This window comes from Rhamphochromis sp. 'chilingali' (assembly GCF_963969265.1).
Source record: "Rhamphochromis sp. 'chilingali' genome assembly, chromosome: 10".
In the NCBI taxonomy this organism is placed as follows: Eukaryota; Metazoa; Chordata; class Actinopteri; order Cichliformes; family Cichlidae; genus Rhamphochromis; species Rhamphochromis sp. 'chilingali'.
The window spans coordinates 10,480,229-10,504,234 of NC_137937.1; the positions used below are offsets into that span (position 1 = coordinate 10,480,229).

General features: G+C 40.7%; 1 protein-coding gene across 2 annotated transcripts; it reads right to left on the bottom strand.

Moving 5' to 3' along the window:
- Positions 1-1,227: 1,227 nt before the first annotated feature.
- On the bottom strand, positions 1,228-23,092 carry ppm1f (protein phosphatase, Mg2+/Mn2+ dependent, 1F). 2 transcript variants are annotated; one of them, XM_080893237.1, is made up of 8 exons: positions 22,823-23,092; positions 18,067-18,293; positions 12,331-12,431; positions 11,132-11,334; positions 10,406-10,594; positions 10,131-10,274; positions 9,677-9,770; positions 1,228-3,182 (listed from the first exon to the last, which is right to left on the bottom strand). In XM_080893237.1, exons 2-8 carry the CDS (start codon positions 18,231-18,233, stop codon positions 2,857-2,859), a joined length of 1,224 nt encoding a protein of 407 aa, XP_080749363.1. In that variant the 5' UTR covers positions 18,234-18,293; positions 22,823-23,092; the 3' UTR covers positions 1,228-2,856. The 2 variants fall into 2 exon arrangements, with proteins under 2 accessions (XP_080749363.1, XP_080749362.1); XM_080893236.1 differs by having other exon boundaries at positions 12,295-12,431; positions 22,823-23,089.
- Between the last annotated feature and the right edge of the window lie 914 nt (positions 23,093-24,006).

A 24,006-nucleotide genomic window follows, 5' to 3' on the forward strand; every position in this document is an offset into this window, starting at 1 on the left:
TCCAGTGTTATACATACAATCTATCCTAACCCACTCAACAGTCTCAAGATACAAATATTCTATATTAAACAACTATGTAGGACTGCTTTCTTCCATTTGTAAAATATCTCTAAAATTTTAAATATCCTGTCTCAGTGTGATGCTGAAAAACTAGTTCATGCATTTGAACTAGTAGTCTAGGCTGGACTACTGTAATTCTTTATTATCAGGAAGCCCTAAAAACTCCCTGAAAAGCCTTCAGTTAATCCAAAATGCTGCTGCAAGAGTACTGACAGGGACTAGAAAGAGACAGCATACAGTATTTCTCCTACACTGGCTTGTCTCCATTGGCTCATTGTTAATTCCAGAATTGAATTTAAAATTCTGCTTCACACATACAAGGTCTTGAATAATCAGGCTCCGTCCTATCTTTATGACCATATAGTACCATATCAACCCATTGAAGCACTTTGCTCTCAGACTTGTGGGCTTCTTTGTGGTTCCTAGAGTATTTAAAAGTAGAATGTAGTCTTTAGCTTTCAGGCCCCTCTTCTGTGGAACCAGCTTCCAGCTTGGATTCGGGAGACAGACAGTGTCTCTACTTTTAAGATTACTTTCCTTTTTGCTAAAGCATATAGTTAGGGCTGGAACAGGTGACCCTGAATCCTCCCTTAATTATGCTGCAATAGTAGTAGGCTGCTGGTGGACTCCCATGATGCACTGAGTATTTCAAAGTCAAAGCCAACTTTATTGTCATCTCTGCTATATACAGTTCAGTCTACAGAGAGACGAGACGGCTCCAGTTCCATACAGTACAAAAGAACAACAATAAATATAGGAAGAATAAGAAATATATATTTCTTTTTCAGTCACGTTTCTCACTCACTATGTGTTAATAGACCTCTCTGCACTGAGTCATACCCGTTATTAATCTGTCTCTCTTCCACAGCATGTCTTTTGTCCTGACTTCCTTCTATCGCCCCAACGGGGCGCAACAGATGGCCACATCTTCCAGAGCCTGCTTTTTCCTTCCCACGGTCACCAAAGCGCTTGCTCATAGGGGATCACATGATTTTGGGGTTTTTCTCTGTGTGTATTGGAGGGTCTACCTTGAGGCAACTGTTGTAGTCATTTGGTGCTATATAAATAAAATTTGAAATGGATCGATTATCATCAGAGAATATTGTAAACCTTGTCGATAAAGGACAAAACAAACAGATCCTGACCAGATTGTGTTTGCACGGCTGTTTATTGAGACAATATTAAATCTTCTTCTCTGCAATACACAATATGAAATGTATTATTATTTCTTTGTGTGTTACGGGAAACATTATTGTCAAGACTTCAGTTTTAAAGATTCTGACATTTTAGAACAAACAAACAAACACAGGAATTGCATCAGAATTTATTATCAATGTTCCACATCAGTGCTCCCTCGCTTCCACTGAGTTAAGTGACTGCCCCATCCCCCAGCTCTTGAATGCATTTTTTAGACACAAAAACTATTCATTTTGTAACATAAAAGGTATCACTTGCACATTAAAAACAAAGCACATTTATAATGTCATTATCCGCCATTGTCTGTGATTTCCATTATATGTTAATATTGCAATGAGGACATACTGATAAGGCATGGTGAACAAGAACAAAAAAAAAATGAATAAAACATGACAATGAAGAGGTTAAAAGGGTAACAGAATGTCTTAACGGTATGTAGGCCAAGAGGAGGCAAACCTTTCTATCTTAAACAGAAAAAGGTGTCAGGATATGATGTTAGTAACAAGCAGAGCTAACACTGAAAATATTAAAAACAGTCTCCATTTTTGTGGTTAAACTGAGCTTTGATTATTGAGCAGTGAGTATTCTGTAGCTATTTCATCTCGCAAACGGGTGTTCAGCTGCTCATAAAGTTCAAGTTGTGGCTTTCTTTGCTTCCCCCACAGAATCACTCAGTAAGACTTCTGTCATAATCACACATCAGAGTGACAATGGAACATAACAGAAACATATATAAAATTTTTGGAATTATTATCATTTGTATTTTTATAGAAATACAAATCCACCAAGACACATAGCTGTTTTAACAGCTAGTGCCACATCAGATCAATATTTCAATATTTCAAGATCAATACTGACAACAAAAGCTGGACCAGCTGTCCTTAAATTCAGTAACAGTCAAACAAGTGGAAAAGTGAAGTAGCTATTTTAGAGAGCAGGCACATTTGGGATGTGCAGGTTGCAGCACTGGGGGTTAGTGTGGCCCTTGCATTATCTATTAGAACTTTTCAAACACTGTTGCCTCAATACAGCAGTGTAAGCTTTTATTTCGAAGCAGCACGATAGTGAGACTAGATCAGGGGTGTCAAACATAAGGCCCAGAGGCTGGAATCAGCCCAGCAAAGACTCTAATGTGGTCCGCTGGAAGACTTCAGAAAATGTGCAGTATTTCATTGATTTTAACTGTACTACCATAATTCCTATTCCTATTGATAAAGACTCTAAAAGATTAAAGGACATAAAAGTTTGATTTTCCACAGTTGGCCCCCTTAAACCCTTGTGCAATGACAATAAAGAGCTATTTTTTCTATTCTATTCTACTCTATTATACGGAAACTGAGATGTACAGTTAAAATTGCATTTATTTTTTTTAGATTTTCACTGGTTCGCCCAACTTAAAATCAAATTGTGTGGGACACAATTTAAAACGAGTTTGACATCCCTGGACTAGCGTCAATCTGCAGCATGTCTTAATGCACCTGAGGACAAAAGCAGGCAACAGCTTGGCACAATGGTGTCTGTGCACCACACTTTTCCTGTATTGCTGTGGTGCATGGCGAGAAGTAGAGTACTGAGCAGCTTGTGCACTCCTAGGGTGGTCTACTGAGCCAGCAGTTGCTCTGGTGGGCGCAGGAACACCACCATTACTGTGATGTTATCACTAGAACCAGCTGTCTTAGCATTACCCACCAACTGTTGGGCGACTCTTGCCCCCACATCATCCTCGGACTGTTCCACTGGAGCAGTTCCTCCTTCTGGTTTACCAGCCAGCTTTAGTGCATCCATAACTAGATGTGGGACTGCTGACGCCTTAACTGCATCAAAGAAACCATCGCATGCCAGAAGAACATAGTCCTCATCACCCTGCAGTTTCATTGTTAGGCTTTCAGCGTCTCCAGACACAAAGGGCTTCTGGTCAAAGTCACCTGAACGAGGGATGGATGAGTGGTTAACAGCTGCAAGTGAATACTGCAGAACCTCAGACTGTTGCAGTCATTGCCTGAAAACTATTTATTAAATCAACAGGCAAAACACGTGTACATAATCACTCACACTGCATTTTATGTATACAAAAACCCTCCCTTTTAGTATATTTTACTGTATATAGTAACCATTTGTACACAACACAAGTTACTCTTGTTTTTTACTTTATTTTTCTTAATTCTCTAATATCTCTGAGTCACTTTTTCATTCCCAATTTCCTAGTGTGGGATTAATAAAGTCTATAAAGACTCCCTGACTCTCAATTAAGACTGCAACAATTTAAGTAACTTCAACACATGCACTGCACACAACATTTGTTTTTACAGATGTTGCATGTAAGGTGAGGATTACTTGTCACCATCTAAGTAGTTTAACATGGAGCTGCAGTCTAGTTCTGTCTACACACATGGTGAAGAACAAAGAGGCAGCCTTTACTGTGACGCAAATAAAAAACGTGTATGTGTAGGGATGGCTATCGAAACCCGGTTCTTGTTGAGAACCAGTTCCCACTGTTTCAATTCCTTGGAATTGTTTGCCATTTTTGCAAACAATTCCCTTATCGATTCCAGTCGCCCCGAATGACGTCACCACGTTGCGGAGCGTCATTTACTAAGCGGCTCAAACACTCAAAAGTTTGGTTATACTTTACGAGAACGGATGACGACAGGGCAACTTGCAATACTTGCAAGTAGATATTTCATTTAAGGGAGGAAACACTACAAATGTGCAAAAGCATTTGCTCACAAAACACGCGATAACCATAAATGAATGTCGTGTTTTTAATTCCGCTCCGGACTCATGAATCTCAACCCAGCAGCAGCGGTAACGTTTGTACGTCCTCTCCCATTAATGCGGCAGGGAGTGCAAGGCTGTGAAACGGAACGGTTTAGCCTTCAGATTTGCGTCACCGCTGTCTCGGTGGAGTTTAATAAACTCAGCAAGGAGCAGACGGCCATCTAAAATATAACAGGACACTGGCGTAAATTCTCGACCGTCTCACACTTCTGTTTAATCAGTTTTCTGTTTGACGTTTATTCAGCTGTGTGAAAATCCCGGAAGAACCCACCAGATAGATTAATAACGTTTTATTTAATCTAATAATTTTGATCTCAGCCAAACCGATTTACTCCGGATCAAATAAAACACCGAAAAAAAGGCAAACAATTACATTTTTAAGTTATCCGAGTGACTTACTGTATATATCATGTTTAACCTGAGTAGCGAAAGAGCGGGGATCTGAAAACGACGAAGCCACAATTCCGCTGCTCTCGCCGGCTCGAGTGACCACTCAACCCCTCCGGCTTGCTATCCAGCGGGTGGCTAACAGACGTCTCCAAAAACGTCGGCGCACTTTTGCAAATATGCGATATCTTGATAAACCAAGCAGATATTTGAAATTTAAACAGCTTCTTTCTCGCCTGAAAATATGTTAAAAGTTTATTTTGTGACCCAGAAAGAGTAATAAGACTAATTTTAAAACTTAGCAGCGGCCGCCATTGTTGGCAGCTGAAATTTGGCTGGGCCGCGCTATAAAGGATATGGTGGGCCACGAAGGACACACCCGACCCATCCTTCAAATTCGGGGAAATGAAGGACGCATTTGTCACCGAGCAGTGTCTAAGCTTGTGGTAAAAGGCTTGCACCCATTTGCACCCAGAAGTGTGAGACGGTCGATTTTCGGTAAGTGAATGTGTTTAATTGTAGGCAGGGACATTACTGGATATTCTTGTGTAATTGCTACAGAACAATTTATGTTATACTTTGTTATTGCTACAGAAGAATATTTTATTATTTTACATTTACAATTTTTTTTTTCCTGGTGACCCCGTGACACCCCATTGAAGAGCCATAGGCTGGATCTCTTAAGATCTCACTGTTGGGTTTGTAAGGCCATGTTACTCCTAAATTTCTATCTTGTTCAAAGAGAAGATATAAAACAAAGTTCTAAGCAAATCGACCTTAGTGTTCTCCTTTTTAAAAAAAGAATCGATAAGAGAATTGATAAAGGATCAAATTGTTGAACAGAATCGAAAATGGAATCGGAATTGTGAAAATCTTATCAATACCCATTCCTATGTATGTATCCAGGTGACACATTATTTAAATTCTTCTGCTTGCTGAAGGTTGTTGGCAGCTATCTTGCTTTATTTGGCAGTGATTACTGTAGTCTTTCCATTACAATATAAAGCACCTTAACGCAACTGTTGTGATATGGTGCTATATAAATATTGAACAGTGATACCTGTGGCAAGCAGGGCTGATTCAAATGAGGAGCATCCAGTGGGTCACCTTAAAAAGGCGGTTCATGTTTGAAAATCCTCCAATCTGTCTGAATTACAACCATTCTCAAAAGATTAGTGGACCAAAATTCCTCCACAGAACTGTAAAAGACTCATTGCCAGTTAGGGCAGCCCAACTAGTTACTAGGCTTAGGGGGGGCGATCACTTTTTCACACAGGAACAGGACCATGTAGGTTTGGATTTTTTCCCCCCTTAAGAGTAAACCCTTCATTTAGAAACTGTATTTTGAGTTTAATTGTATTGTCTTTGTCTAGTAATTAAATGTGTTTGATCTATAAGAATTAAATGTTACAAACATACAAAAAAGTAGGAAATGAGGAAGGGGGCAAAAACTTTTTCGCACTACAGTAAACTACTAAAAACATTGCAATTTCTAACACCTAAACCAGTGAACATTTCATCAAGACCTGTATCTCAATCAAAAGAATGATCAGCAGAATACGTGCTTACAACACAAAAATTTCCTTTGTGGGATTAATAAAGTATCTATCCATTATTCTAGCTGTTGCCTTACTATCAATAATACTTATATATATATATATATTAGGGGTGCAACGATACACAAAATTCACGGTTCGGTTCGATACTTTGGTGTCACGGTTCGATATTTTTTCGATACAAAAAAATGTTCATGCATTTTTAATTTGTCATTTATTAAAATTATAAATATATATTTTAACTCAAAAGTACAGTTTTTAAATTTAACCCTCACCCTTGTGCGTGTTTTTTATTTTGACAGCGAATGCGCACCTGCGGACCACTTATGTGCAGCCCTGGTTATTTAGCTCATCATATTGCAGCCACAGAAATTCTTTTGTCCATGAAACCATAAAGCTGCACTTTCTTTTTGCCTTATAGTCTGATTTGTCATAACTTCTCCGTTTTGTGGTAAGCTTTTCTTTGGCTGTCACTTCTTCACCCTGACCTGTCTTATTTGGCTCAGCAGAACTGAAATGCTTTTACACACGCACTCACAAAAACTCAGCGATTCTCTGCGCGATCAACCTCTCACATGTTTAAGCTTGCTGCGGGAGATTTCACTTGTCATGTTTGCATAGTAAGCTAACGATTAATAAGACGATGTCAGAGGAATTGGTGCACAAATTTTCATCACTCACAGATCAGTGCTGTCGCTCTCTATACACAGTTCGCACGATTGCAAAGTGAAAGCAAAAAAACAAGCGCAAATTCAAACGCGATTTCAATATGTCACATATTGACAGTGGCTCACCGATGCCAATGACATAATTACCCAGCTACATTTCCGAAAGAATGCAAAAGCATTGACATATATTTTTCCTACAATAGCCCGACGGGCAGGGAAGAGATAGATTTTGGTAGCCCGACTGAAAAAATCGCTAGCTCCGGGACGTCGGGCTAGCGATATTGCGAGCCCTGTATCTGATTGAGGAATCACTCATCTTTGGAAAAGAGAGTTTATTACAGAGAAATGGCTCTTTCCAAAATAAAAGCTATACTATCCGCTTCTTCTGGGCTATATTCTCAGCAGCATAAGGAGAATCATGTGCTAACAGCTGTCTAAATGACTCGGCTAAAGTTAGTAGCATGCTTGCTTTTTTTTGTCTGCTTCCACTTGTCTTTGCACTAGGATGATGTCGGCGTAAATGTGCAGTCATATTCGTTGTGTTCCCACTAGTGCTTTCAGGTTAATCTCGTTGAAATGACCTTAACGCCACAACACGGCAAATCTCCGTTAACGAGCTACCGCCGATCGCTCCGTGCATGGGGCTAGACGGCCAACATGTTAACGAGCTAACTGCGCTAACACACTAGTTCACACCAATGTAATTGAGCATTGCATGGCACATCCAACATACTGTTTTTCTTTAGTCCATGACTCGCTTACCTTCAGGGTCATACGTCACATGAAAACCAAAATAATTCCAAACGCCAGATCTGAATGAGAGTGGGGGAGGTCCATCTTGCAAGGAGAGCTTAACTTCTGTCTCGCTAGCTTGCCCTGCGCTCTTCCTTCTGACTATGCTGTCTGTGTTGAGCGCTCAGTGGATCTGCGCTCGACAGTGCAGCCTAGGCGGAGTAGTCGAACACAGATTCACTGAGCGCTCAACACAGACAGCATCGTCAGAAGGAAAATTGATAAAATAAATTACAAATGTTGTATTGTTCGATACATATGCGTACCGAACCGAAAGCACTGTATCGAACGGTTCAATATCGATACGAATATCGTTGCACCCCTAATATATATATATATATATATATATATATATATATATATATATATGAATGAAATGGTACATTTTCTAAATATCTAAACACAGATTGCAAATATGAGTTAATGAGATTCACAAATCATTAGATTTCCCTTTTACTTTACAATTTACACACTGTCTCAACTTTTTTTGGAACCAAGTTTGTCGTTTACTTTCAGTTAACATGAGCAACCTCAGTTTATGTAGCAGTGGAGGTCAATTAAGGTCACACTTTGAGAACTACTATATGATACAGCCAGTCAAATCACATCTACAGTGGGGCAAAAAAGTATTTAGTCAGCCACCGATTGTGCAAGTTCCCCCACTTAAAATGATGACAGAGGTCAGTAATTTGCACCAGAGGTACACTTCAACTGTGAGAGACAGAATGTGAAAAAAAAAATCCATGAATTCACATGGTAGGATTTGTAAAGAATTTATTCGTAAATCAGGGTGGAAAATAAGTATTTGGTCAATAACAAAAATACAACTCAATACTTTGTAACATAACTTTTGTTGGCAATAACAGACGTCAAACGTTTACTATAGGTCTTTACCAGGTTTGCACACACAGTAGCTGGTATTTTGGCCCATTCCTCCATGCAGATCTTCTTGAGAGCAGTGATGTTTTGGGGCTGTCGCCGAGCAACACGGACTTTCAACTCACGCCACAGATTTTCTATGGGGTTGAGGTCTGGAGACTGGCTAGGCCACTCCAGGACTTTCAAATGCTTCTTACGGAGCCACTCCTTTGTTGCCCGGGCGGTGTGTTTTGGATCATTGCCATGTTGGAAGACCCAGCCTTGTTTCATCTTCAAAGTTCTCACTGATGGAAGGAGGTTTTGGCTCAAAATCTCACGATACATGGCCCCATTCATTCTGTCCTTAACACGGATCAGTCGTCCTGTCCCCTTGGCAGAAAAACAGCCCCATAGCATGATGTTTCCACCCCCATGCTTCACAGTAGGTATGGTGTTCTTGGGATGCAACTCAGTATTCTTCTTCCTCCAAACACGACGAGTTGAGTTTATACCAAAAAGTTCTACTTTGGTTTCATCTGACCACATGACATTCTCCCAATCCTCTGCTGTATCATCCATGTGCTCTCTGGCAAACTTCAGACGGACCTGGACATGCACTGGCTTCAGCAGCGGAACACGTCTGGCACTGCGGGATTTGATTCCCTGCCGTTGTAGTGTGTTACTGATGGTGACCTTTGTTACTTTGGTCCCAGCTCTCTGCAGGTCATTCACCAGGTCCCCCCGTGGGTTCTGGGATCTTTGCTCACCGTTCTCATGATCATTTTGACCCCACGGGAAGAGATCTTGCGTGGAGCCCCAGATTGAGGGAGATTATCAGTGGTCTTGTATGTCTTCCATTTTCTGATGATTGCTCCCACAGTTGATTTTTTCACACCAAGCTGCTTGCTTGGTGCAGGTCTGGTGCAGGTCTACAATACTTTTCCTGGTGTCCTTCGAAAGCTCTTTGGTCTTGGCCATGGCGGAGTTTGGAGTCTGACTGTTTGAGGCTGTGGACAGGTGTCTTTTATACAGATGATGAGTTCAAACGGGTGCCATTCATACAGGTAACGAGTGGGGGACAGAAAACCTTCTTACAGAAGACGTTACAGGTCTGTGAGAGCCAGAGATTTTCCTTGTTTGAGGTGACCAAATACTTATTTTCCACCCTAATTTATGAATAAATTCTTTACAAATCCTACCATGTGAATTCATGGATTTTTTTTTCACATTCTGTCTCTCACAGTTGAAGTGTACCTCTGGTGCAAATTACTGACCTCTGTCATCATTTTAAGTGGGGGAACTTGCACAATCGGTGGCTGACTAAATACTTTTTTGCCCCACTGTACATTTCTGTGGTTTTGTGAGTTGGGACTGACTTACCTATGGCTCTCGATACAGCATATGTGCCATTAACACGCCAGCAACCCATGAAAGTAATGCAGCCTCCAAGATCCTCAATTCTCTGTTTCTCATCCTGGACAGTTTAACACATCAGAGAAGGAGTTTAGCTTCTGGTTTCCTTCTCACCATTATGTGTGAGTATGTAAAAATAAGTGCATGAGTAATTTAACTTCACATGAAGTAACTGCATTTATTAGTAATAGTTTAAAAAAACACATGCGCGTACACACACACACACACACACACACACACACACACACACACACACACTGTGTGTGTGTACGCGCATGTGTTTTTTTGAGCTCTGAGGAATGTTTGATCCATATCACGCAATAAACTTTCCAAATATTTTATCTGCATTCCCATTTTGGAATACAAAATAGTATGAAATTTGAGGCAGCAGAGGTTGTGTGTTTGTATGTGGGATTCTTACCTCTCTCTCTGGTTTATGTGGGTCCATGAGTCTAACAACATGCCCATCTCTGACCAGTATTGCCTGAGAGTCTCCCAGCCAAGCAACAGTCAGCTCTTGATCCTGGATCAGTACTGCCACTCCTGTGCTGCCACTCCGGAGACGCTGCAGCACACACAGGTGTAATTTAAAGACAAAAGACAGAGCAAGACAGCACACCAAGTTGAGTACTATAGCATGTAAATGTCAGCAGAAAACATTGTGCTCAAGATGCTGCACTGCTGATTTCTCAGTACCTCTCTCTTGGCCTTGTTTCTGAACATGTCATCTGTGCGTTTGAAGGCTGTTTTAAAGGCTGTGGTTGCATCACTCTGCAGCATCTCCTGTTTACTTAGAACAACATGGAGGTGAGTGGAAGCGTAGGTTGCTGCATCCACCCCTCCATGGCCATCAAACACAGCATAGTAAGCACGATCTACATCATCCTGGACCATACGGGAGGGAAAGAAAGACACAGTCATAAATAAATGTCACAGAATGCAGTTTTGTGAAAAACTAAGTGTACCCCATGATTCAGTGGCTTGTAGGACCACCTACAATACACACCCTCTGAAGTGTGGGCTGACAGATGCCCCCCATAGGCAGCAGTGATCCCAGGATGCAGCCTACCAATCCCCAGATCTAGCCAACCCCTCAGATGGGACTCTAAAATACTTTGGTATGCAGAGGAGCTCATGGTGAAGTTGGTGACTGCAAGATATGCTGCACAACAAATCTAAATCACCTCTCCACCACCGTGCAGCATCTGTGTATGCTTGGCTTTCTTCAAATATGGCTTTTATAGAGGATCAGCACCTCACTGCTGCTTACTTTATTTCTATACAAGCAGTAAGGGTACACTTAGTTTTAACAGGACTTTATGCGGTCCTGTGAAAACTTTTTGTTTACATGACAGTATGTTTGATAATTAGTTGGGATTGTAATTTCAGTTTTTATTTTTGTGTCTGTGATATTTTTCATACCTGAATTCCAAAGAGCTGGTTGAACTCGGCTAAAGCCAAATGTTTGTCCTCCATTTTTCTCCGGGTGTTTTTGATGGCATGAATGGAGCACTGGAGGTTGCGAGAGGGACAAAGAGCCACCTTGGGGAAGTTTCTGTGCCACGCCAGTGCTACATCTATCAGTTTATTCAGGAAGGTGCGTTGGACTGCCTCTGATTGAAATACTGACAATAAATTACAATACAAGTAAGAAACCTGTTATATTTCTGGGTTTTTTTTTTCAATAACATCATGGACAAAGGCATTTTATTCCTTGAATTAATATGTACAATGGAAGTCAAACTACTTCCAGGTGGCACGGTGGTTAGCACTGTTGCCGCACAGCTAGAAGCTCCTGAGTTCAATTTCACCATCAGGCTGGGGTCTTTCTGTGATCTTTCTTCCTCCCACCATCCAAAGACATGCAGTTTGTGAGGATAGGTTAATTGGTTAAGCCAAATTGCCCTGTGTTAGTGTTAGCCCTGTGACAGACTGGCAACCTGTCCAGGGTGTACCCCGCCTCTCGCCCTATGACAGTTGGGATAGGCTCCAGCACTCCCCACGACCCTGAAAAGTATAAGTGGAAGCGAATGGATGGAAGTCAAAATACTACTTTTCAGTGCAGTGCAATGCAATATTTCCAACCACTATGCAAATGTACACCAGTTCCTTATAGAGGAGAGGTCTACTCATAGTTTCAATTTTAGTTTTTTACTTGTTTAAAAACTTTAGAAACTGAAATTATAATTGTTTGTGTTAAAACGGACCCTTTCACACACATGTGGCATCATCGAGGCTGAGGCTGTGCCCAAGTTGGCTGTGTGGCAGCAGACAGGGTGATATGTATTGGATAAATTATCATCTCCCCTTTTGCAGCCTCAAATTGCACTGTAAAAGATAAATTATAGTCTGCGAACATGCCAATAAGACCTGAGATGTGAAGACAAGTGTGAATGTGATCTGTGTTAGTACCGCTAATGATATTTGGTAATGATAAGTTGGTATCAAGTTACTTGGAGAGTGTATATCAGATATATGATCCTGGACAGACAACTTCCAAACACAAGATTATTTCATTCTGTCTGCTTGAATTGAATTGGCATCTTTCAGTATAATGCAATATATTCAAAGCACCACAAACATACAGACTGCTTTGTCATCTGCCTTCTCTTCTTGGTCACCTTCAGGTTCCTCAGGGCACTGGTAAGGTAAAAGGTCAGTCTGCAGCAGCTGGGAATATGCTGCCTGGCAAAGGAGGGCACCGAGTCTTGGAGAAGCACCCCTGAACAAACACAGAGATAAATACATGTTGTGTAATCTCTTGAAATTTGAGTCATTTTTCTAACTGCAGTTACAAAGTGTTGCACCAAAGTCCAAATTGTGGACAGAAAAAAGAAAAGATAATTTTTGGGCAGTAACCTGTAAATGCACTTCTTTTCCTCTACAGAATTGCATTTCTCTGGCAGCAAAGATTGTGTTTAGGAAAAAGGAAGTGGCATGAACAATTTTGTTTCTGCAGACAGGAAATGAAACCTTCCTGACAGGGAATACATCTGTAGAAAATGTGAGCAGAACAGAAAGCCAGTCACAGTTTTTAAGTGTTACTTTTTCCTGCTCAAAGTTTAAAAGTGTTTGAAAGTCTTTTACCAGCCTCTTCTCATTGCAGAAAGATTGACTGCAGATTATTGATTTCTAGAAGCCCAGACTTCTTACTAGGGATGGGTATTTATACGATTTTTACGATTCCGATTCCATTTTTGATTCTGTTTAACGATTCGATTCTTTATCAATTCTCTTATCGATTCTTTTTTTCTTTTTTTTTTTTTTTAAAAAGGAGAACACTAAGGTTGATTAGCTTAGAACTTTGTTTTATATCTTCTCTTTGAACAAGATAGAAATTTAGGAGTAACATGGCCTTACAAACCCAACAGTGAGATCTTAAGAGATCCAGCCTATGGCTCTTCAATGGGGTGTCACGGGGTCACCAGGAAAAAAAAAAAATTGTAAATGTAAAATAATAAAATATTCTTCTGTAGCAATAACAAAATATAACATAAATTGTTCTGTAGCAATTACACAAGAATATCCAGTAATGTCCCTGCCTACAATTAAACACATTCACTTACCGAAAATCGACCGTCTCACACTTCTGGGTGCAAATGGGTGCAAGCCTTTTACCACAAACTTAGACACTGCTCGGTGATAGGGCTGGGCGATATATCGAGTTTTTTTTTAAAAAATATCGATATATTTTTATATGAGATATAAGATGTGACCATATCCTTTATATCGATATAGTCTATGTTACGTTATAATTATAGTTGTGGAGCCACAAGTTCTCTTTCGTCCACTTTTGTCTCTACGCAACGTTACTCGGCCTCGCCTCTCCTTCACTAAACACAGCTCCCCCTCCACCCCCATCGCTTCACCTGCAGGCAGCAACAAGATGGACACGGCAAATCTCCGTTAACGAGTTACTGCGCATCGCCCCGTGCGTGGGGCTGGACGGCGTCAACGTGTTAACGAGCTAACCACGCTAACGAGCTAACCGCGCTAACGCCATGCACAGCCTAAAATCCTTTCATTTTCTCAAAAGTTGACAGCGCGCCTTATGTATGAATTCTGGTTGTGCTTGATGACCGCAAACCGATTTCATGTGGAACACGGCGCTCAGCAATCTGTCAAAAAATGTTTTAGTACGACTTTGGTAAGCTACGGAGCTGCACCGCTTGATGGATTGTCGGAGCATTACGGCTACCGTAGTCCGGAGGCTGGCGGAGTGATACGTACTGTGCTTCAACGTAATATTACCGTATTGTGTGTGTATAAGGACCATAAATGGCACCTGTTAAGAGACACGGTTACAAAGAGGGTTTCAAACTCCAGGCTGTCAGTCACATAGTAGAAGTTGGGAACAGAGCAGTTGTGAAATCTGTCTTTGTTATTATGCTCAGCGTCTGTTAGTTTACATTTTGACTGCACAATTGTGAGCTCTTTGTTATGCACAAAAACAACAAAGTTTTCTTTTATTTATGGATCATTATTATTTAATAAATGCTCATAATTTATTTTTGAGTAGTTTTTTTCATGTACATCTATGCTGTATGTTAATAAAAGTTAATAAAATATCGAGATATATCTTATATCGCCATCCAGCTAAAAAATATCGAGATATGAATTTTGGGTCATATCGCCCAGCCCTACTCGTTGACATTCGTATATCCTGGCCTGAAAGAAGACACTAACGGTAGACTGCAGCGAGAACTGCCAGCATCTGAGCCAACCAATTCGTCGACTCCTTCAAATGCGGCCGACAAATGCGTCCTTCATTTCCACGAATTTGAAGGATGGGTCGGGTGTGTCCTTCGTGGCCCACCATATCCCAGAATTCATAGCGCGGCCCAGCCAAATTTCAGCTGCCAGCAATGGCGGCCACTGCTAAGTTTTAAAATTAGTCTTATTACTCTTTCTGGGTCACAAAATAAACTTTTAACATATTTTCAGGCGAGAAAGAAGCTGTTTAAATTTCAAATATCTGCTTGGTTTATCAAGACATCGCATATTTGCAAAAGTGCGCCGACGTTTTTGGAGACGTCTGTTAGCCACCCGCTGGATAGCAAGCCGGAGGGGTTGAGTGGTCACTCGAGCCGGCGAGAGCAGCGGAATTGCGGCTTCGTCGTTTTCAGATCCCCGCTCTTTCGCTACTCAGGTTAAACATGATATATACAGTAAGTCACTCGGATAACTTAAAAATTTAATTGTTTGCCTTTTTTCTGTGTTTTATTTGATCCGGAGTAAATCGGTTTGGCTGAGATCAAAGTTATTAGATTTAATAAAACGTTATTAATCTATCTGGTGGGTTCCTCCGGGATTTTCACACAGCTGAATAAACGTCAAACAGAAAACTGATTAAACAGAAGTGTGAGACGGTCGAGAATTTACGCCAGTGTCCTGTTATATTTTAGATAGCAAGGAGCAGACGGCCGAGTTTATTAAACTCCACCGAGACAGCGGTGACGCAAATCTGAAGGCTAGACCGTTCCGTTTCACAGCCTTGCACTTCCAGCCTTCTCGGTCTTCAAAGGACCCAGCCCACGTAGACTGCGAAGGCCAGGTCCTCCGAAGGATGCAGCCGACGTTTTGGAACACAGCTTCTGTCTGTCTCTCTCATCATGGTCACCTAAATGCAGCGCACAGTAATGGCAGGTTTTGTAATAAGGCAGATCGCGCTAACATAATATGCACTGTTAGTTAATTATTTACCTGCCGCATTAACGGGAGTGGACGTACAAACGTTACCGCTGTTTCTGGGTTGAGATTCATGAATCCAGAGCGGAATTAAAAACACGACATTCATTTAAGGTCATCGCGTGTTTTGTGAGCAAATGCTTTTGCATATTCGTAGTGTTTCCTCCCTTAAATGAAATATCTACTTGCAAGTATTGCAAGTTGCCCTGTCGTCATCCGTTCTCGTAAAGTATAACCAAACTTTTGAGTGTTTGAGCCGCTTAGTAAATGACGCTCCGCAACGTGGTGACGTCATTCGGGGCGACTGGAATCGATAAGGGAATTGTTTGCAAAAATGGCAAACAATTCCAAGGAATTGAAACAGTGGGAACCGGGTTTCGATTCCCATCCCTACTTCTTACCTAACAAAATGTTAACAAAAATGTTAGATGCAATCTCTCTAATCTGCAAATAAAATTTCTATTAAAAGTACAATACTGAACTAAACACTGTAGGATTAATGGTTACTTTGCCTCTTTCCCTTGTTATGCGTATATAAAGAGACGACCGTGGCTCAGGGGGTTGGGAAGGTCGCCGGTTCAATCCCCGGGCTCTCTGTCCTGGGGCCCGTTCTTCGTACCTCGCTAAGTAGGTTAGCCGGATTAGATTGTTGACGATTTCGCGTGATCCTGGATCAGTCGGTTCCCCGAAGCTCATCCGGGACTTGCTGTCATAGCAACAGAGCCGTAAGCGTAAACCTGCTCGGGAGCAGGTTTACTTTATGTAAACAGGATTAGATCGCGGCCACGCAGGTATGTCCGCGTCATCATACGAAAGCAACAGCGATATTCCACCACTGTTTCACCATAAATAAATAACATCAATGTAACTAAAGACAATGCAGCACCTGATCCATTTATTGATTTCACACAGGTCATTTCCTAAAAAAGGGAAATGTACTATTAACATTCTATTACATGTATGTGATTATTACAGATGTAATTCATATTTCAGAGTAGCAATTGTAAATTACTTCGTGTAATCAAGATGAGAGACCACGGCTATAAAAGCGAAGGTGGATTTGGGAAGCCTGTCGCAGCCATGTCCTGTCCGTATACGCGAGCCACCCATTGCGGAAGGTGCAAGATTGATAAGGAGAGTCCTCAGAATTCAGCGTATATTGCGGGATAGACAGGATCCTTTAGCTCAGCGCGACAGTGTGCTCATAGAGAGATATCGATTTTCCCGTGAGGGTATTATTCACTTAACCAACTTGTTGACGAGGGGGTGCAGGACCACCACCTGTCTTTTTTTCCTCTGCCCTTTTCTTGGTTGCTGTTATAAACAAACAGATTATTCCAGGGTCTCTTTCCAAGAGACTAAAAGCAATATAAGTGATAAATATTACCATTCTGTAGGATATTCTTATATTTCACTTTTACCTGTTCCCATGTTCTAGTGGGTCCTGTCGTGGCTCTAATGTGAAAGAGGATAAAATATAACATATTATAATATAATGTAATATAATATTGGATAATATAGTGTAATATAATAAATCTACCGCCTACTGGTGTTGGCCAGAGGGGCCGATGGCGCGATATGGCAGCCTGGCTTCTGTCAGTCTGCCCCAGGGCAGCTGTGGCTACAACTGTAGCTGCCTCCACCAGTGTGTGAATGTGAGAGTGACTGAATAGTGGCATTGTAAAGCGCTTTGGGTGCCTTGAAAAGCGCTATATCAATCCACTCCATTATTATTGTTATTATTAAATTACTTACGAGTTTAATTTGTCAGCAACTTCCTGCCAGCCCTCGCTCCTTGCTTTTGCAGCCTTTGCAGTGTTCCCTTGCGTTCTGATTAAACTCTGAAACTCCTGAAATCCCTCACTCAAGAGTTCTTGCTCTGCTGCCGAAAAATACCGAGCCGAGCGCGCTCCGTCGACATTTTCGCCGACCAATCAGAGGGTTGCCGATCAATGTTTCTACTATCGATGCGTGGCCCCTTTTACGACACCCAGTGATGTCACATTACTGCGTCCAGCTGTACTAATCGTCAACAGCAGGTGTGTTCGGGGAACCGGATTAGCGAGCTCACGGTTACCGCGATGATTTGATCTTGGATGTGTCATTTGATCTTGGATGTAGTAAGCGACGTACGAAGAACGGGCCCCTGGTCATTGTGTCCTTGGGCAAGACACTTTACCATACCGCCTACTGGTGTTGGCCAGAGGGGCCGATGGCGCGATATGGCAGCCTCGCTTCTGTCAGTCTGCCAAAGGGCAGCTGTAGCTACAACTGTAGCTTGCCTCCACCAGTGTGTGAATGTGACAGTGAATGAATAGCGCTTTGGGTGCGTTGAAAAGCGCTATATAAATGCAATTCATTATTAGTATACAACAATAACCAGCATTCGACTGACATTTACAGTTTGTATAAAACAAGAATAAATAAGTTTTACTTCATGTCTGCTTGTGTATCACCATACACTAAAAATCATTACATTTAAAAAAATGGAATATGTAAAATAATCCACAGTATAATCCTTTGTATTTATAATATTAATTAAGGCCCTTTACTAACTAAATGGTGTGTGTCTTAGATAGCCACAATCATTTTCTCTTATTGGTCCACAGAAAAATAAATTTGTTCATCATTACAACCTTCTGTTCAGTTTGTCTCCTTCCCAGTCATACCTGTTTGCCAATAGCCTCAGGCCCAGCTCCAGGCTCTCTCCATGCAACTCCTCCATTGTGAATTTACGACTAAGAGGGCTAACAGGAAGTGAAGCGCCTTCCTCCAGAGCAGCTGGAAACTCCTCCAAAAATGCCTTCAAAAAGCACAGAGCCTCCTCCTGCTCCATCCCGCTGACTCTGGCTGGAGTGAACTCTTCGGTAAACAGGAGGTCAGGGCTCACAGGTCACTTCACAGTGGACAATTGAAGGGCACAAATTGAAACAAATTAATCAGTATAATTACATTACCATTTTCATCTAAAACTGTTTTTTTGTCATACAAGTTCAGAAAACTAATATAGGAGGTGCTTACTGTGTCACAAGATGCTTGTCTGAGAGTAAAATTAAAAGCAAAAAAAACGTAAAATACCCAAATTCCCCCGAATCTTATATTTTAATTGAAAGTACTAATGTAATGATACAAGTGTTGTTATAAGCTACAGGACTAATAGGATTGCCACATCTTGTAATTTGTACAGATTTATTGGTCGAGGATGTACTGCAGTCATCTGTGTGCATTTTGTGCATGATATGATGCTCCCCTGAGACAATATAATTCGAAGGTATAGCATACAGTTTCATTGGTAGGGATATGATACCCACCTCTAAGTATATAGGTATCAGTGAAGCCAGATAATACACACACTGACTACCGAAATGTCTTAAAGACAAAGACCTGGATGACCTCTAATTTCTTGTTCTAAATCGGATAAAACTGAGGTCCTTGTATTTGGCCCTAAATAGCTTAGAAATATGGTATCTTACCAGATTCTTAAGCTGGTTACCTCTGGTAACATTGTGTGGAATCTCTGACTTATTTCTGACCAGGATATATCCTTCAATACACATATTAAACAAATATATCGGACTGCTTTTTCCCCATTGTACTCTAAATATCTCTAAAGTTTGAAACATTCAGTCTCAGAGTTATGTTCAATAACTAATTCAAACATTTATTACTTCTAGGCTGGACTATTGTAATTCATTATTATCAGTATGTCCTAAAAACTCCCTGAAAAGCCTTTATTTAATACAAAATGCTGCATGAAGAGTACTGACAGGGAGTAGAAAAAGAGCATATTTCTTCCATGCTGGTGTCTTTTCATTAGCTCCCTGTTTAAAAATTCTGAATCAACTTTAAAATTCTTCACCTCATATCCAAGGTCTTGAATAATCAGACCCAGTCTTATCTTAATGACCTCATAGTATTCTATGATCCCAATACAGCATGCGACTCTCAGACTGCTGGTTTACTTGTGGTTCCTAGGATATTTAAAAGTAGAGTGGGAGGCAAACCTTCAGCTTTTCAGGCCCCTATTTTAGGGAACTAGCTCCCAATTCTAATTCAGGAGGGAGACACCCTTTCTAATTTTAATATTAATTAATATATTATGATAAATGGTAGAGCAGGGCGATATGACCAAAAATATTTATCATGATATATATTTGAAAATTTGCAATAACAATATAACTGACGATATAATTGACACTAGACAAAACACTTTACAACTTTATTAGTGCAAAAAACATCAATGTATTTTCACTTAAACAAGCAGTAGTTTTTATGTGCATTAAAGTTATATAAAAACTTAACAGTGCAAATGCAAATTCCTTGCTGACAGTTTAACCAAAAGGCATTTCCAGTGAAAACTGGCCGACATATAATAATAATAATAATAATAATAATAATAATAATAATGGATTGGATTTATATAGCGCTTTTCAAGGCACCCAAAGCGCTTTACAATTCCATTATTCATTCACTCTCGCATTCATACACTGGTGAAGGCAAGCTACAGTTGCAGCCACAGCTGCCCTGGGGCAGACTGACAGAAGCGAGGCTGCCATATCGCGCCATCGGCCCCTCTGGCCAACACCAGTAGGCGGTAGGGTAAAGTGTCTTGCCCAAGGACACAACGACCAGGACAGAGAGCCCGGGGATCGAACCGGCGACCTTCCGGTTACAGATGCGCTTCCCAACCCCCATCACCACGGTCGCCTAAATCCTCAGCATAACCATATATAATATCCACAAAACTTAAAAAGAGGTTATACACACACACAATACGGTAATATTATGCTGAAACCCAGTACGAATCACTCCGCGAGGCTTCTGCTTACGATAGCCGTAATGCTCCGACAATTCATCAAGCGGTGCGGATTTGTAGCTTAGCAAAGTCGTACTAAAACATTTGACAGATTTTCGAGCGCCGTACACATAAAATCGTTTTGAGGTCAGTAAACACAACCAGAATTCATACATAAGGTACACGGGTTTATAAGGGGCACTGTTGATTTTCAGAAAAATCAAAAAGATTGATTTTAAGTGAGCTGTATTTTCCAAAAAAAAAAAAAACAAAAAAAAAAAAAACACGGTAATAACGACGGCCCGCTAGCATGCTCTACCAAAAATAGTGCTTTGTTGTGTATCTGATGGACAAAAGCTAAACCAGTTCCACACCAATGAAGTTGCAGCATTTTTACAAACCAATTATGGTTCATCCATTTCATTCAACGATCCGCTTTCGCCCTACTCATTCTCCGTCACCGCCATGCTTTTACAGCTATGTGCATGTGAAAACAAAGGCACTACGCATGTGCGTTTTATCCATATTCTATCGCGATATTTCATTTTCTTATCATTGCCGAACATTATATCGGTATTACGATATGATATGGTCCAGCCCTAGTAAATGGACTGGTTCATATATAGCGCTTTTCTACTCTGAGCATTCAAAGCGCTTGTAAATTCACCCATTCGCACAAGCACTTTTTCCCTATCCTTTTCTAAGTACTTCCTATCTAACAGTCAGATAGGACTCAGATGCCAGCAAGGTGGAGGTGGAGTACTGGTTTGGGCTGGTATCATCAAAGATGAGCTTGTGGGGCCTTTTCGGGTTGAGGATGGAGTCAAGCTGAACTCCCAGTCCTACTGCCAGTTTCTGGAAGACACCTTCTTCAAGCAGTGGTACAGGAAGAAGTCTGCATCCTTCAAGAAAAACATGATTTTCATGCAGGACAATGCTCCATCACACGCGTCCAAGTACTCCACAGCGTGGCTGGCAAGAAAGGGTATAAAAGAAGAAAAACTAATGACATGGCCACCTTGTTCACCTGATCTGAACCCCATTGAGAACCTGTGGTCCATCATCAAATGTGAGATTTACAAGGAGGGAAAACAGTACACCTCTCTGAACAGTGTCTGGGAGGCTGTGGTTGCTGCTGCACGCAATGTTGATGGTGATCAGATCAAAACACTGTCAGAATCCATGGATGGCAGGCTTTTGAGTGTCCTTGCAAAGAAAGGTGGCTATATTGGTCGCTGATTTGTTTTTGTTTTGTTTTTGAATGTCAGAAATGTATGTGAATGTGGAGATGTTATATTGGTTTCACTGGTAATAATAAATAATTGAAATGGGTATATATTTGTTTTTTGTTCATTTGCCTAATAATTATGCACAGTAATAGTCACCTGCACACACAGATATCCCCCTAAAATAGCTAAAACTAAAAACAAACTAAAAGCTACTTCCAAAAACATTCAGCTTTGATATTAATGGGTTTTTTGGGTTCATTGAGAACATGGTTGTTGTTCAATAATAAAATTATTCCTCAAAAATACAACTTGCCTAATAATTCTGCACTCCCTGTATATGTGACAAGAGCGGAGTTCTTGTAATGGTCACTTGGGGCTGGCTCCAAAACTTTTTCAGTCCCACGGACTGTCCAGCTTTACATGTTTATTGCCTGGTACAATAATGTGTCCAACTTGGACAGCTTCTCTCCCCAACTGTATGGTGGGAGACTTAAATTTTATGTTCTTATAATTCATTTATTTGGATATTGGCATTTGGGGGTGTAGACAGAAAACTGTCATTCCTGTTTTCTTCTTCTGACCCGTCTCCGTAAAGCTTAGGCTGTGTGGGAAAATTCCAGCATACCAGCAGTTTCTGAAATAGTGGGACTAACTTGTGTGGCACCAACAACCATGCCCCTTTTCTAATGCTCCGTTTGAACCCGAGGAGGTCAACTTGACCATGGCTACATGTTGCTGCCATAACTGCTGGTTAGATATTTACATGCATATCTAATAAAGTGGTAAGAGAGTGTATATGGATTTTTACAGGAAATATTCGTACAGTTCGATTCATAATTTGTTGGGCATATAGAACGTTTTTGTACAGCATCGCAGTGGACTTGAAATCAGCAATAATCAATTTATGAAATGTAACGCTCTAAACCAGGCCCCAGGGACTTCATTATTACAGGATATTTTTAAAAATAAAAATAAAATGTTTTTTTTAATGCGCCAGCTTGTTGTCATGTAAGTTACATGTTGGCCAATATGTCTGAACATTTCTTGAAAGAAGCGCAGAGAAACACTTGAAAAGGGCTCGCAAACTCCCCACACTTTGAGTTAAACGCAAAGAAAAAAGCAACCGTGCTGCATTGGTTGTACACCAGGACTCATACCTGAAAACTGGAGCCTAACGATCAGCTTTCCCGTTTCTTTTCTTTGCAGTGCGTTACATGAATGTTGAGGGTTTGGTGCTTTGTATGCAGTACACATTATAGTGCTGCCCACAATTACACCTCGAGTCCTGAGTCACTCACTCAAGTGAGTGAGTGACTCAGCGACCATGTTTCATCGACATGATCGCTACCAGAATACATGCTTATTTTACAGCCAAGCAGACAGTGGTTAACTTGGTCTTACCGTCCGCTGACTTGGTGCAGTCCCTTGTTTTAGTACGCGTCTTCACACCTCCTGAAGTCCTACTGACTAAACACGCCCTTCGGCGAGACAAAGACTAAAGGGATTTACTGATAACACAAACATGCACCGCGTATGGTAATACACAATCCCAGTTCACTATTAACAGTGTTTACAGATCTGCGCAACGATCCACGCCCAATTGAACCGGCAGTTTCCTGTACGCCATCATCGTCATCACCATTGTTATAAGACCCTTCTTCGCCTATCTTTTTATGGCGGGTAGCAAACAACTTTAGGTGTTATACCACCACCCTCTGGACTGGAGATCTCCCATCATGCCTTGGGACATGTGCTGCTGTTTAGATGTTCTTGTTCTATTGTTTATGGTTACGTTACTTTTAACTGTTATCTTGAATGTTGTGTTTACGCCGTGGTGCAGCGTCACTGACAGTTGTTGTTTTGTAGCGAGAGTGCTGTACCATGAGTGACTTCTGTTGTGCTGTTGTTGAACTTTGAGGCACATTGTAGCACAGCAAGTGTTTTAATAAGGTGCTCTCCCTATCAGCTTGGGGTTAAATAACAAGCTCAATCTTTCTCTGTGAGCTTCTTTGTTAAGATTTCTCTGAATTTCACAATATAAAACATTGCACGGACACGCTTTGCTAATTATATATTTTGAAAAAGAAATGTAGAGGTAGGAATTGCAATTAATATAAATAACATGACGCTAAGCATCGGCCAATGAATGTGAACTAACAACAAGGTTACGGGTAACGCTGCGACCATAGGAAAAAACCCTAATATGAAGGTATTTTACTGTGCATTTTACAGTAATGTTCTGTTCTTCTAGAATATCATTAAAGTTACGTAAATAGACTTTGACTTCACATTTTGAATGTAAATTAACGTTAAATCACTGTAATGTAATACAACATAATTGTCTTGATTATTAAATGTATCTGTCTGTACATATGCATATTTAGATTGTTAAAATACATTCACAAATGTATCATGATCTCACAAATATCTGTCCTTTATTTGAAAGATCGAATTCAAATGTAATGCTATGGAAAAGTATATAACATGATCCCTATAAGCTTGTGTTACATCACATAAGTATTATTATCACTGCTAGTTATGCCTCACCTCACCTCTGTCCCAGGGCATGCAATCAATTATTATTC

Coding starts and splice junctions, on each gene's coding strand:
- ppm1f (XM_080893236.1), bottom strand. CDS start 18,233: ATGGAGCAGGAGGAGGCTCTGTGCTTTTTGAAGGCATTTTTGGAGGAG. Junction 11,335..12,294: donor GGCAGATGACAAAGCAGTCT/GTATGTTTGTGG, acceptor ATTTATTGTCAG/TATTTCAATCAGAGGCAGTC. Junction 10,595..11,131: donor ACCAGCTCTTTGGAATTCAG/GTATGAAAAATA, acceptor CGTATGGTCCAG/GATGATGTAGATCGTGCTTA.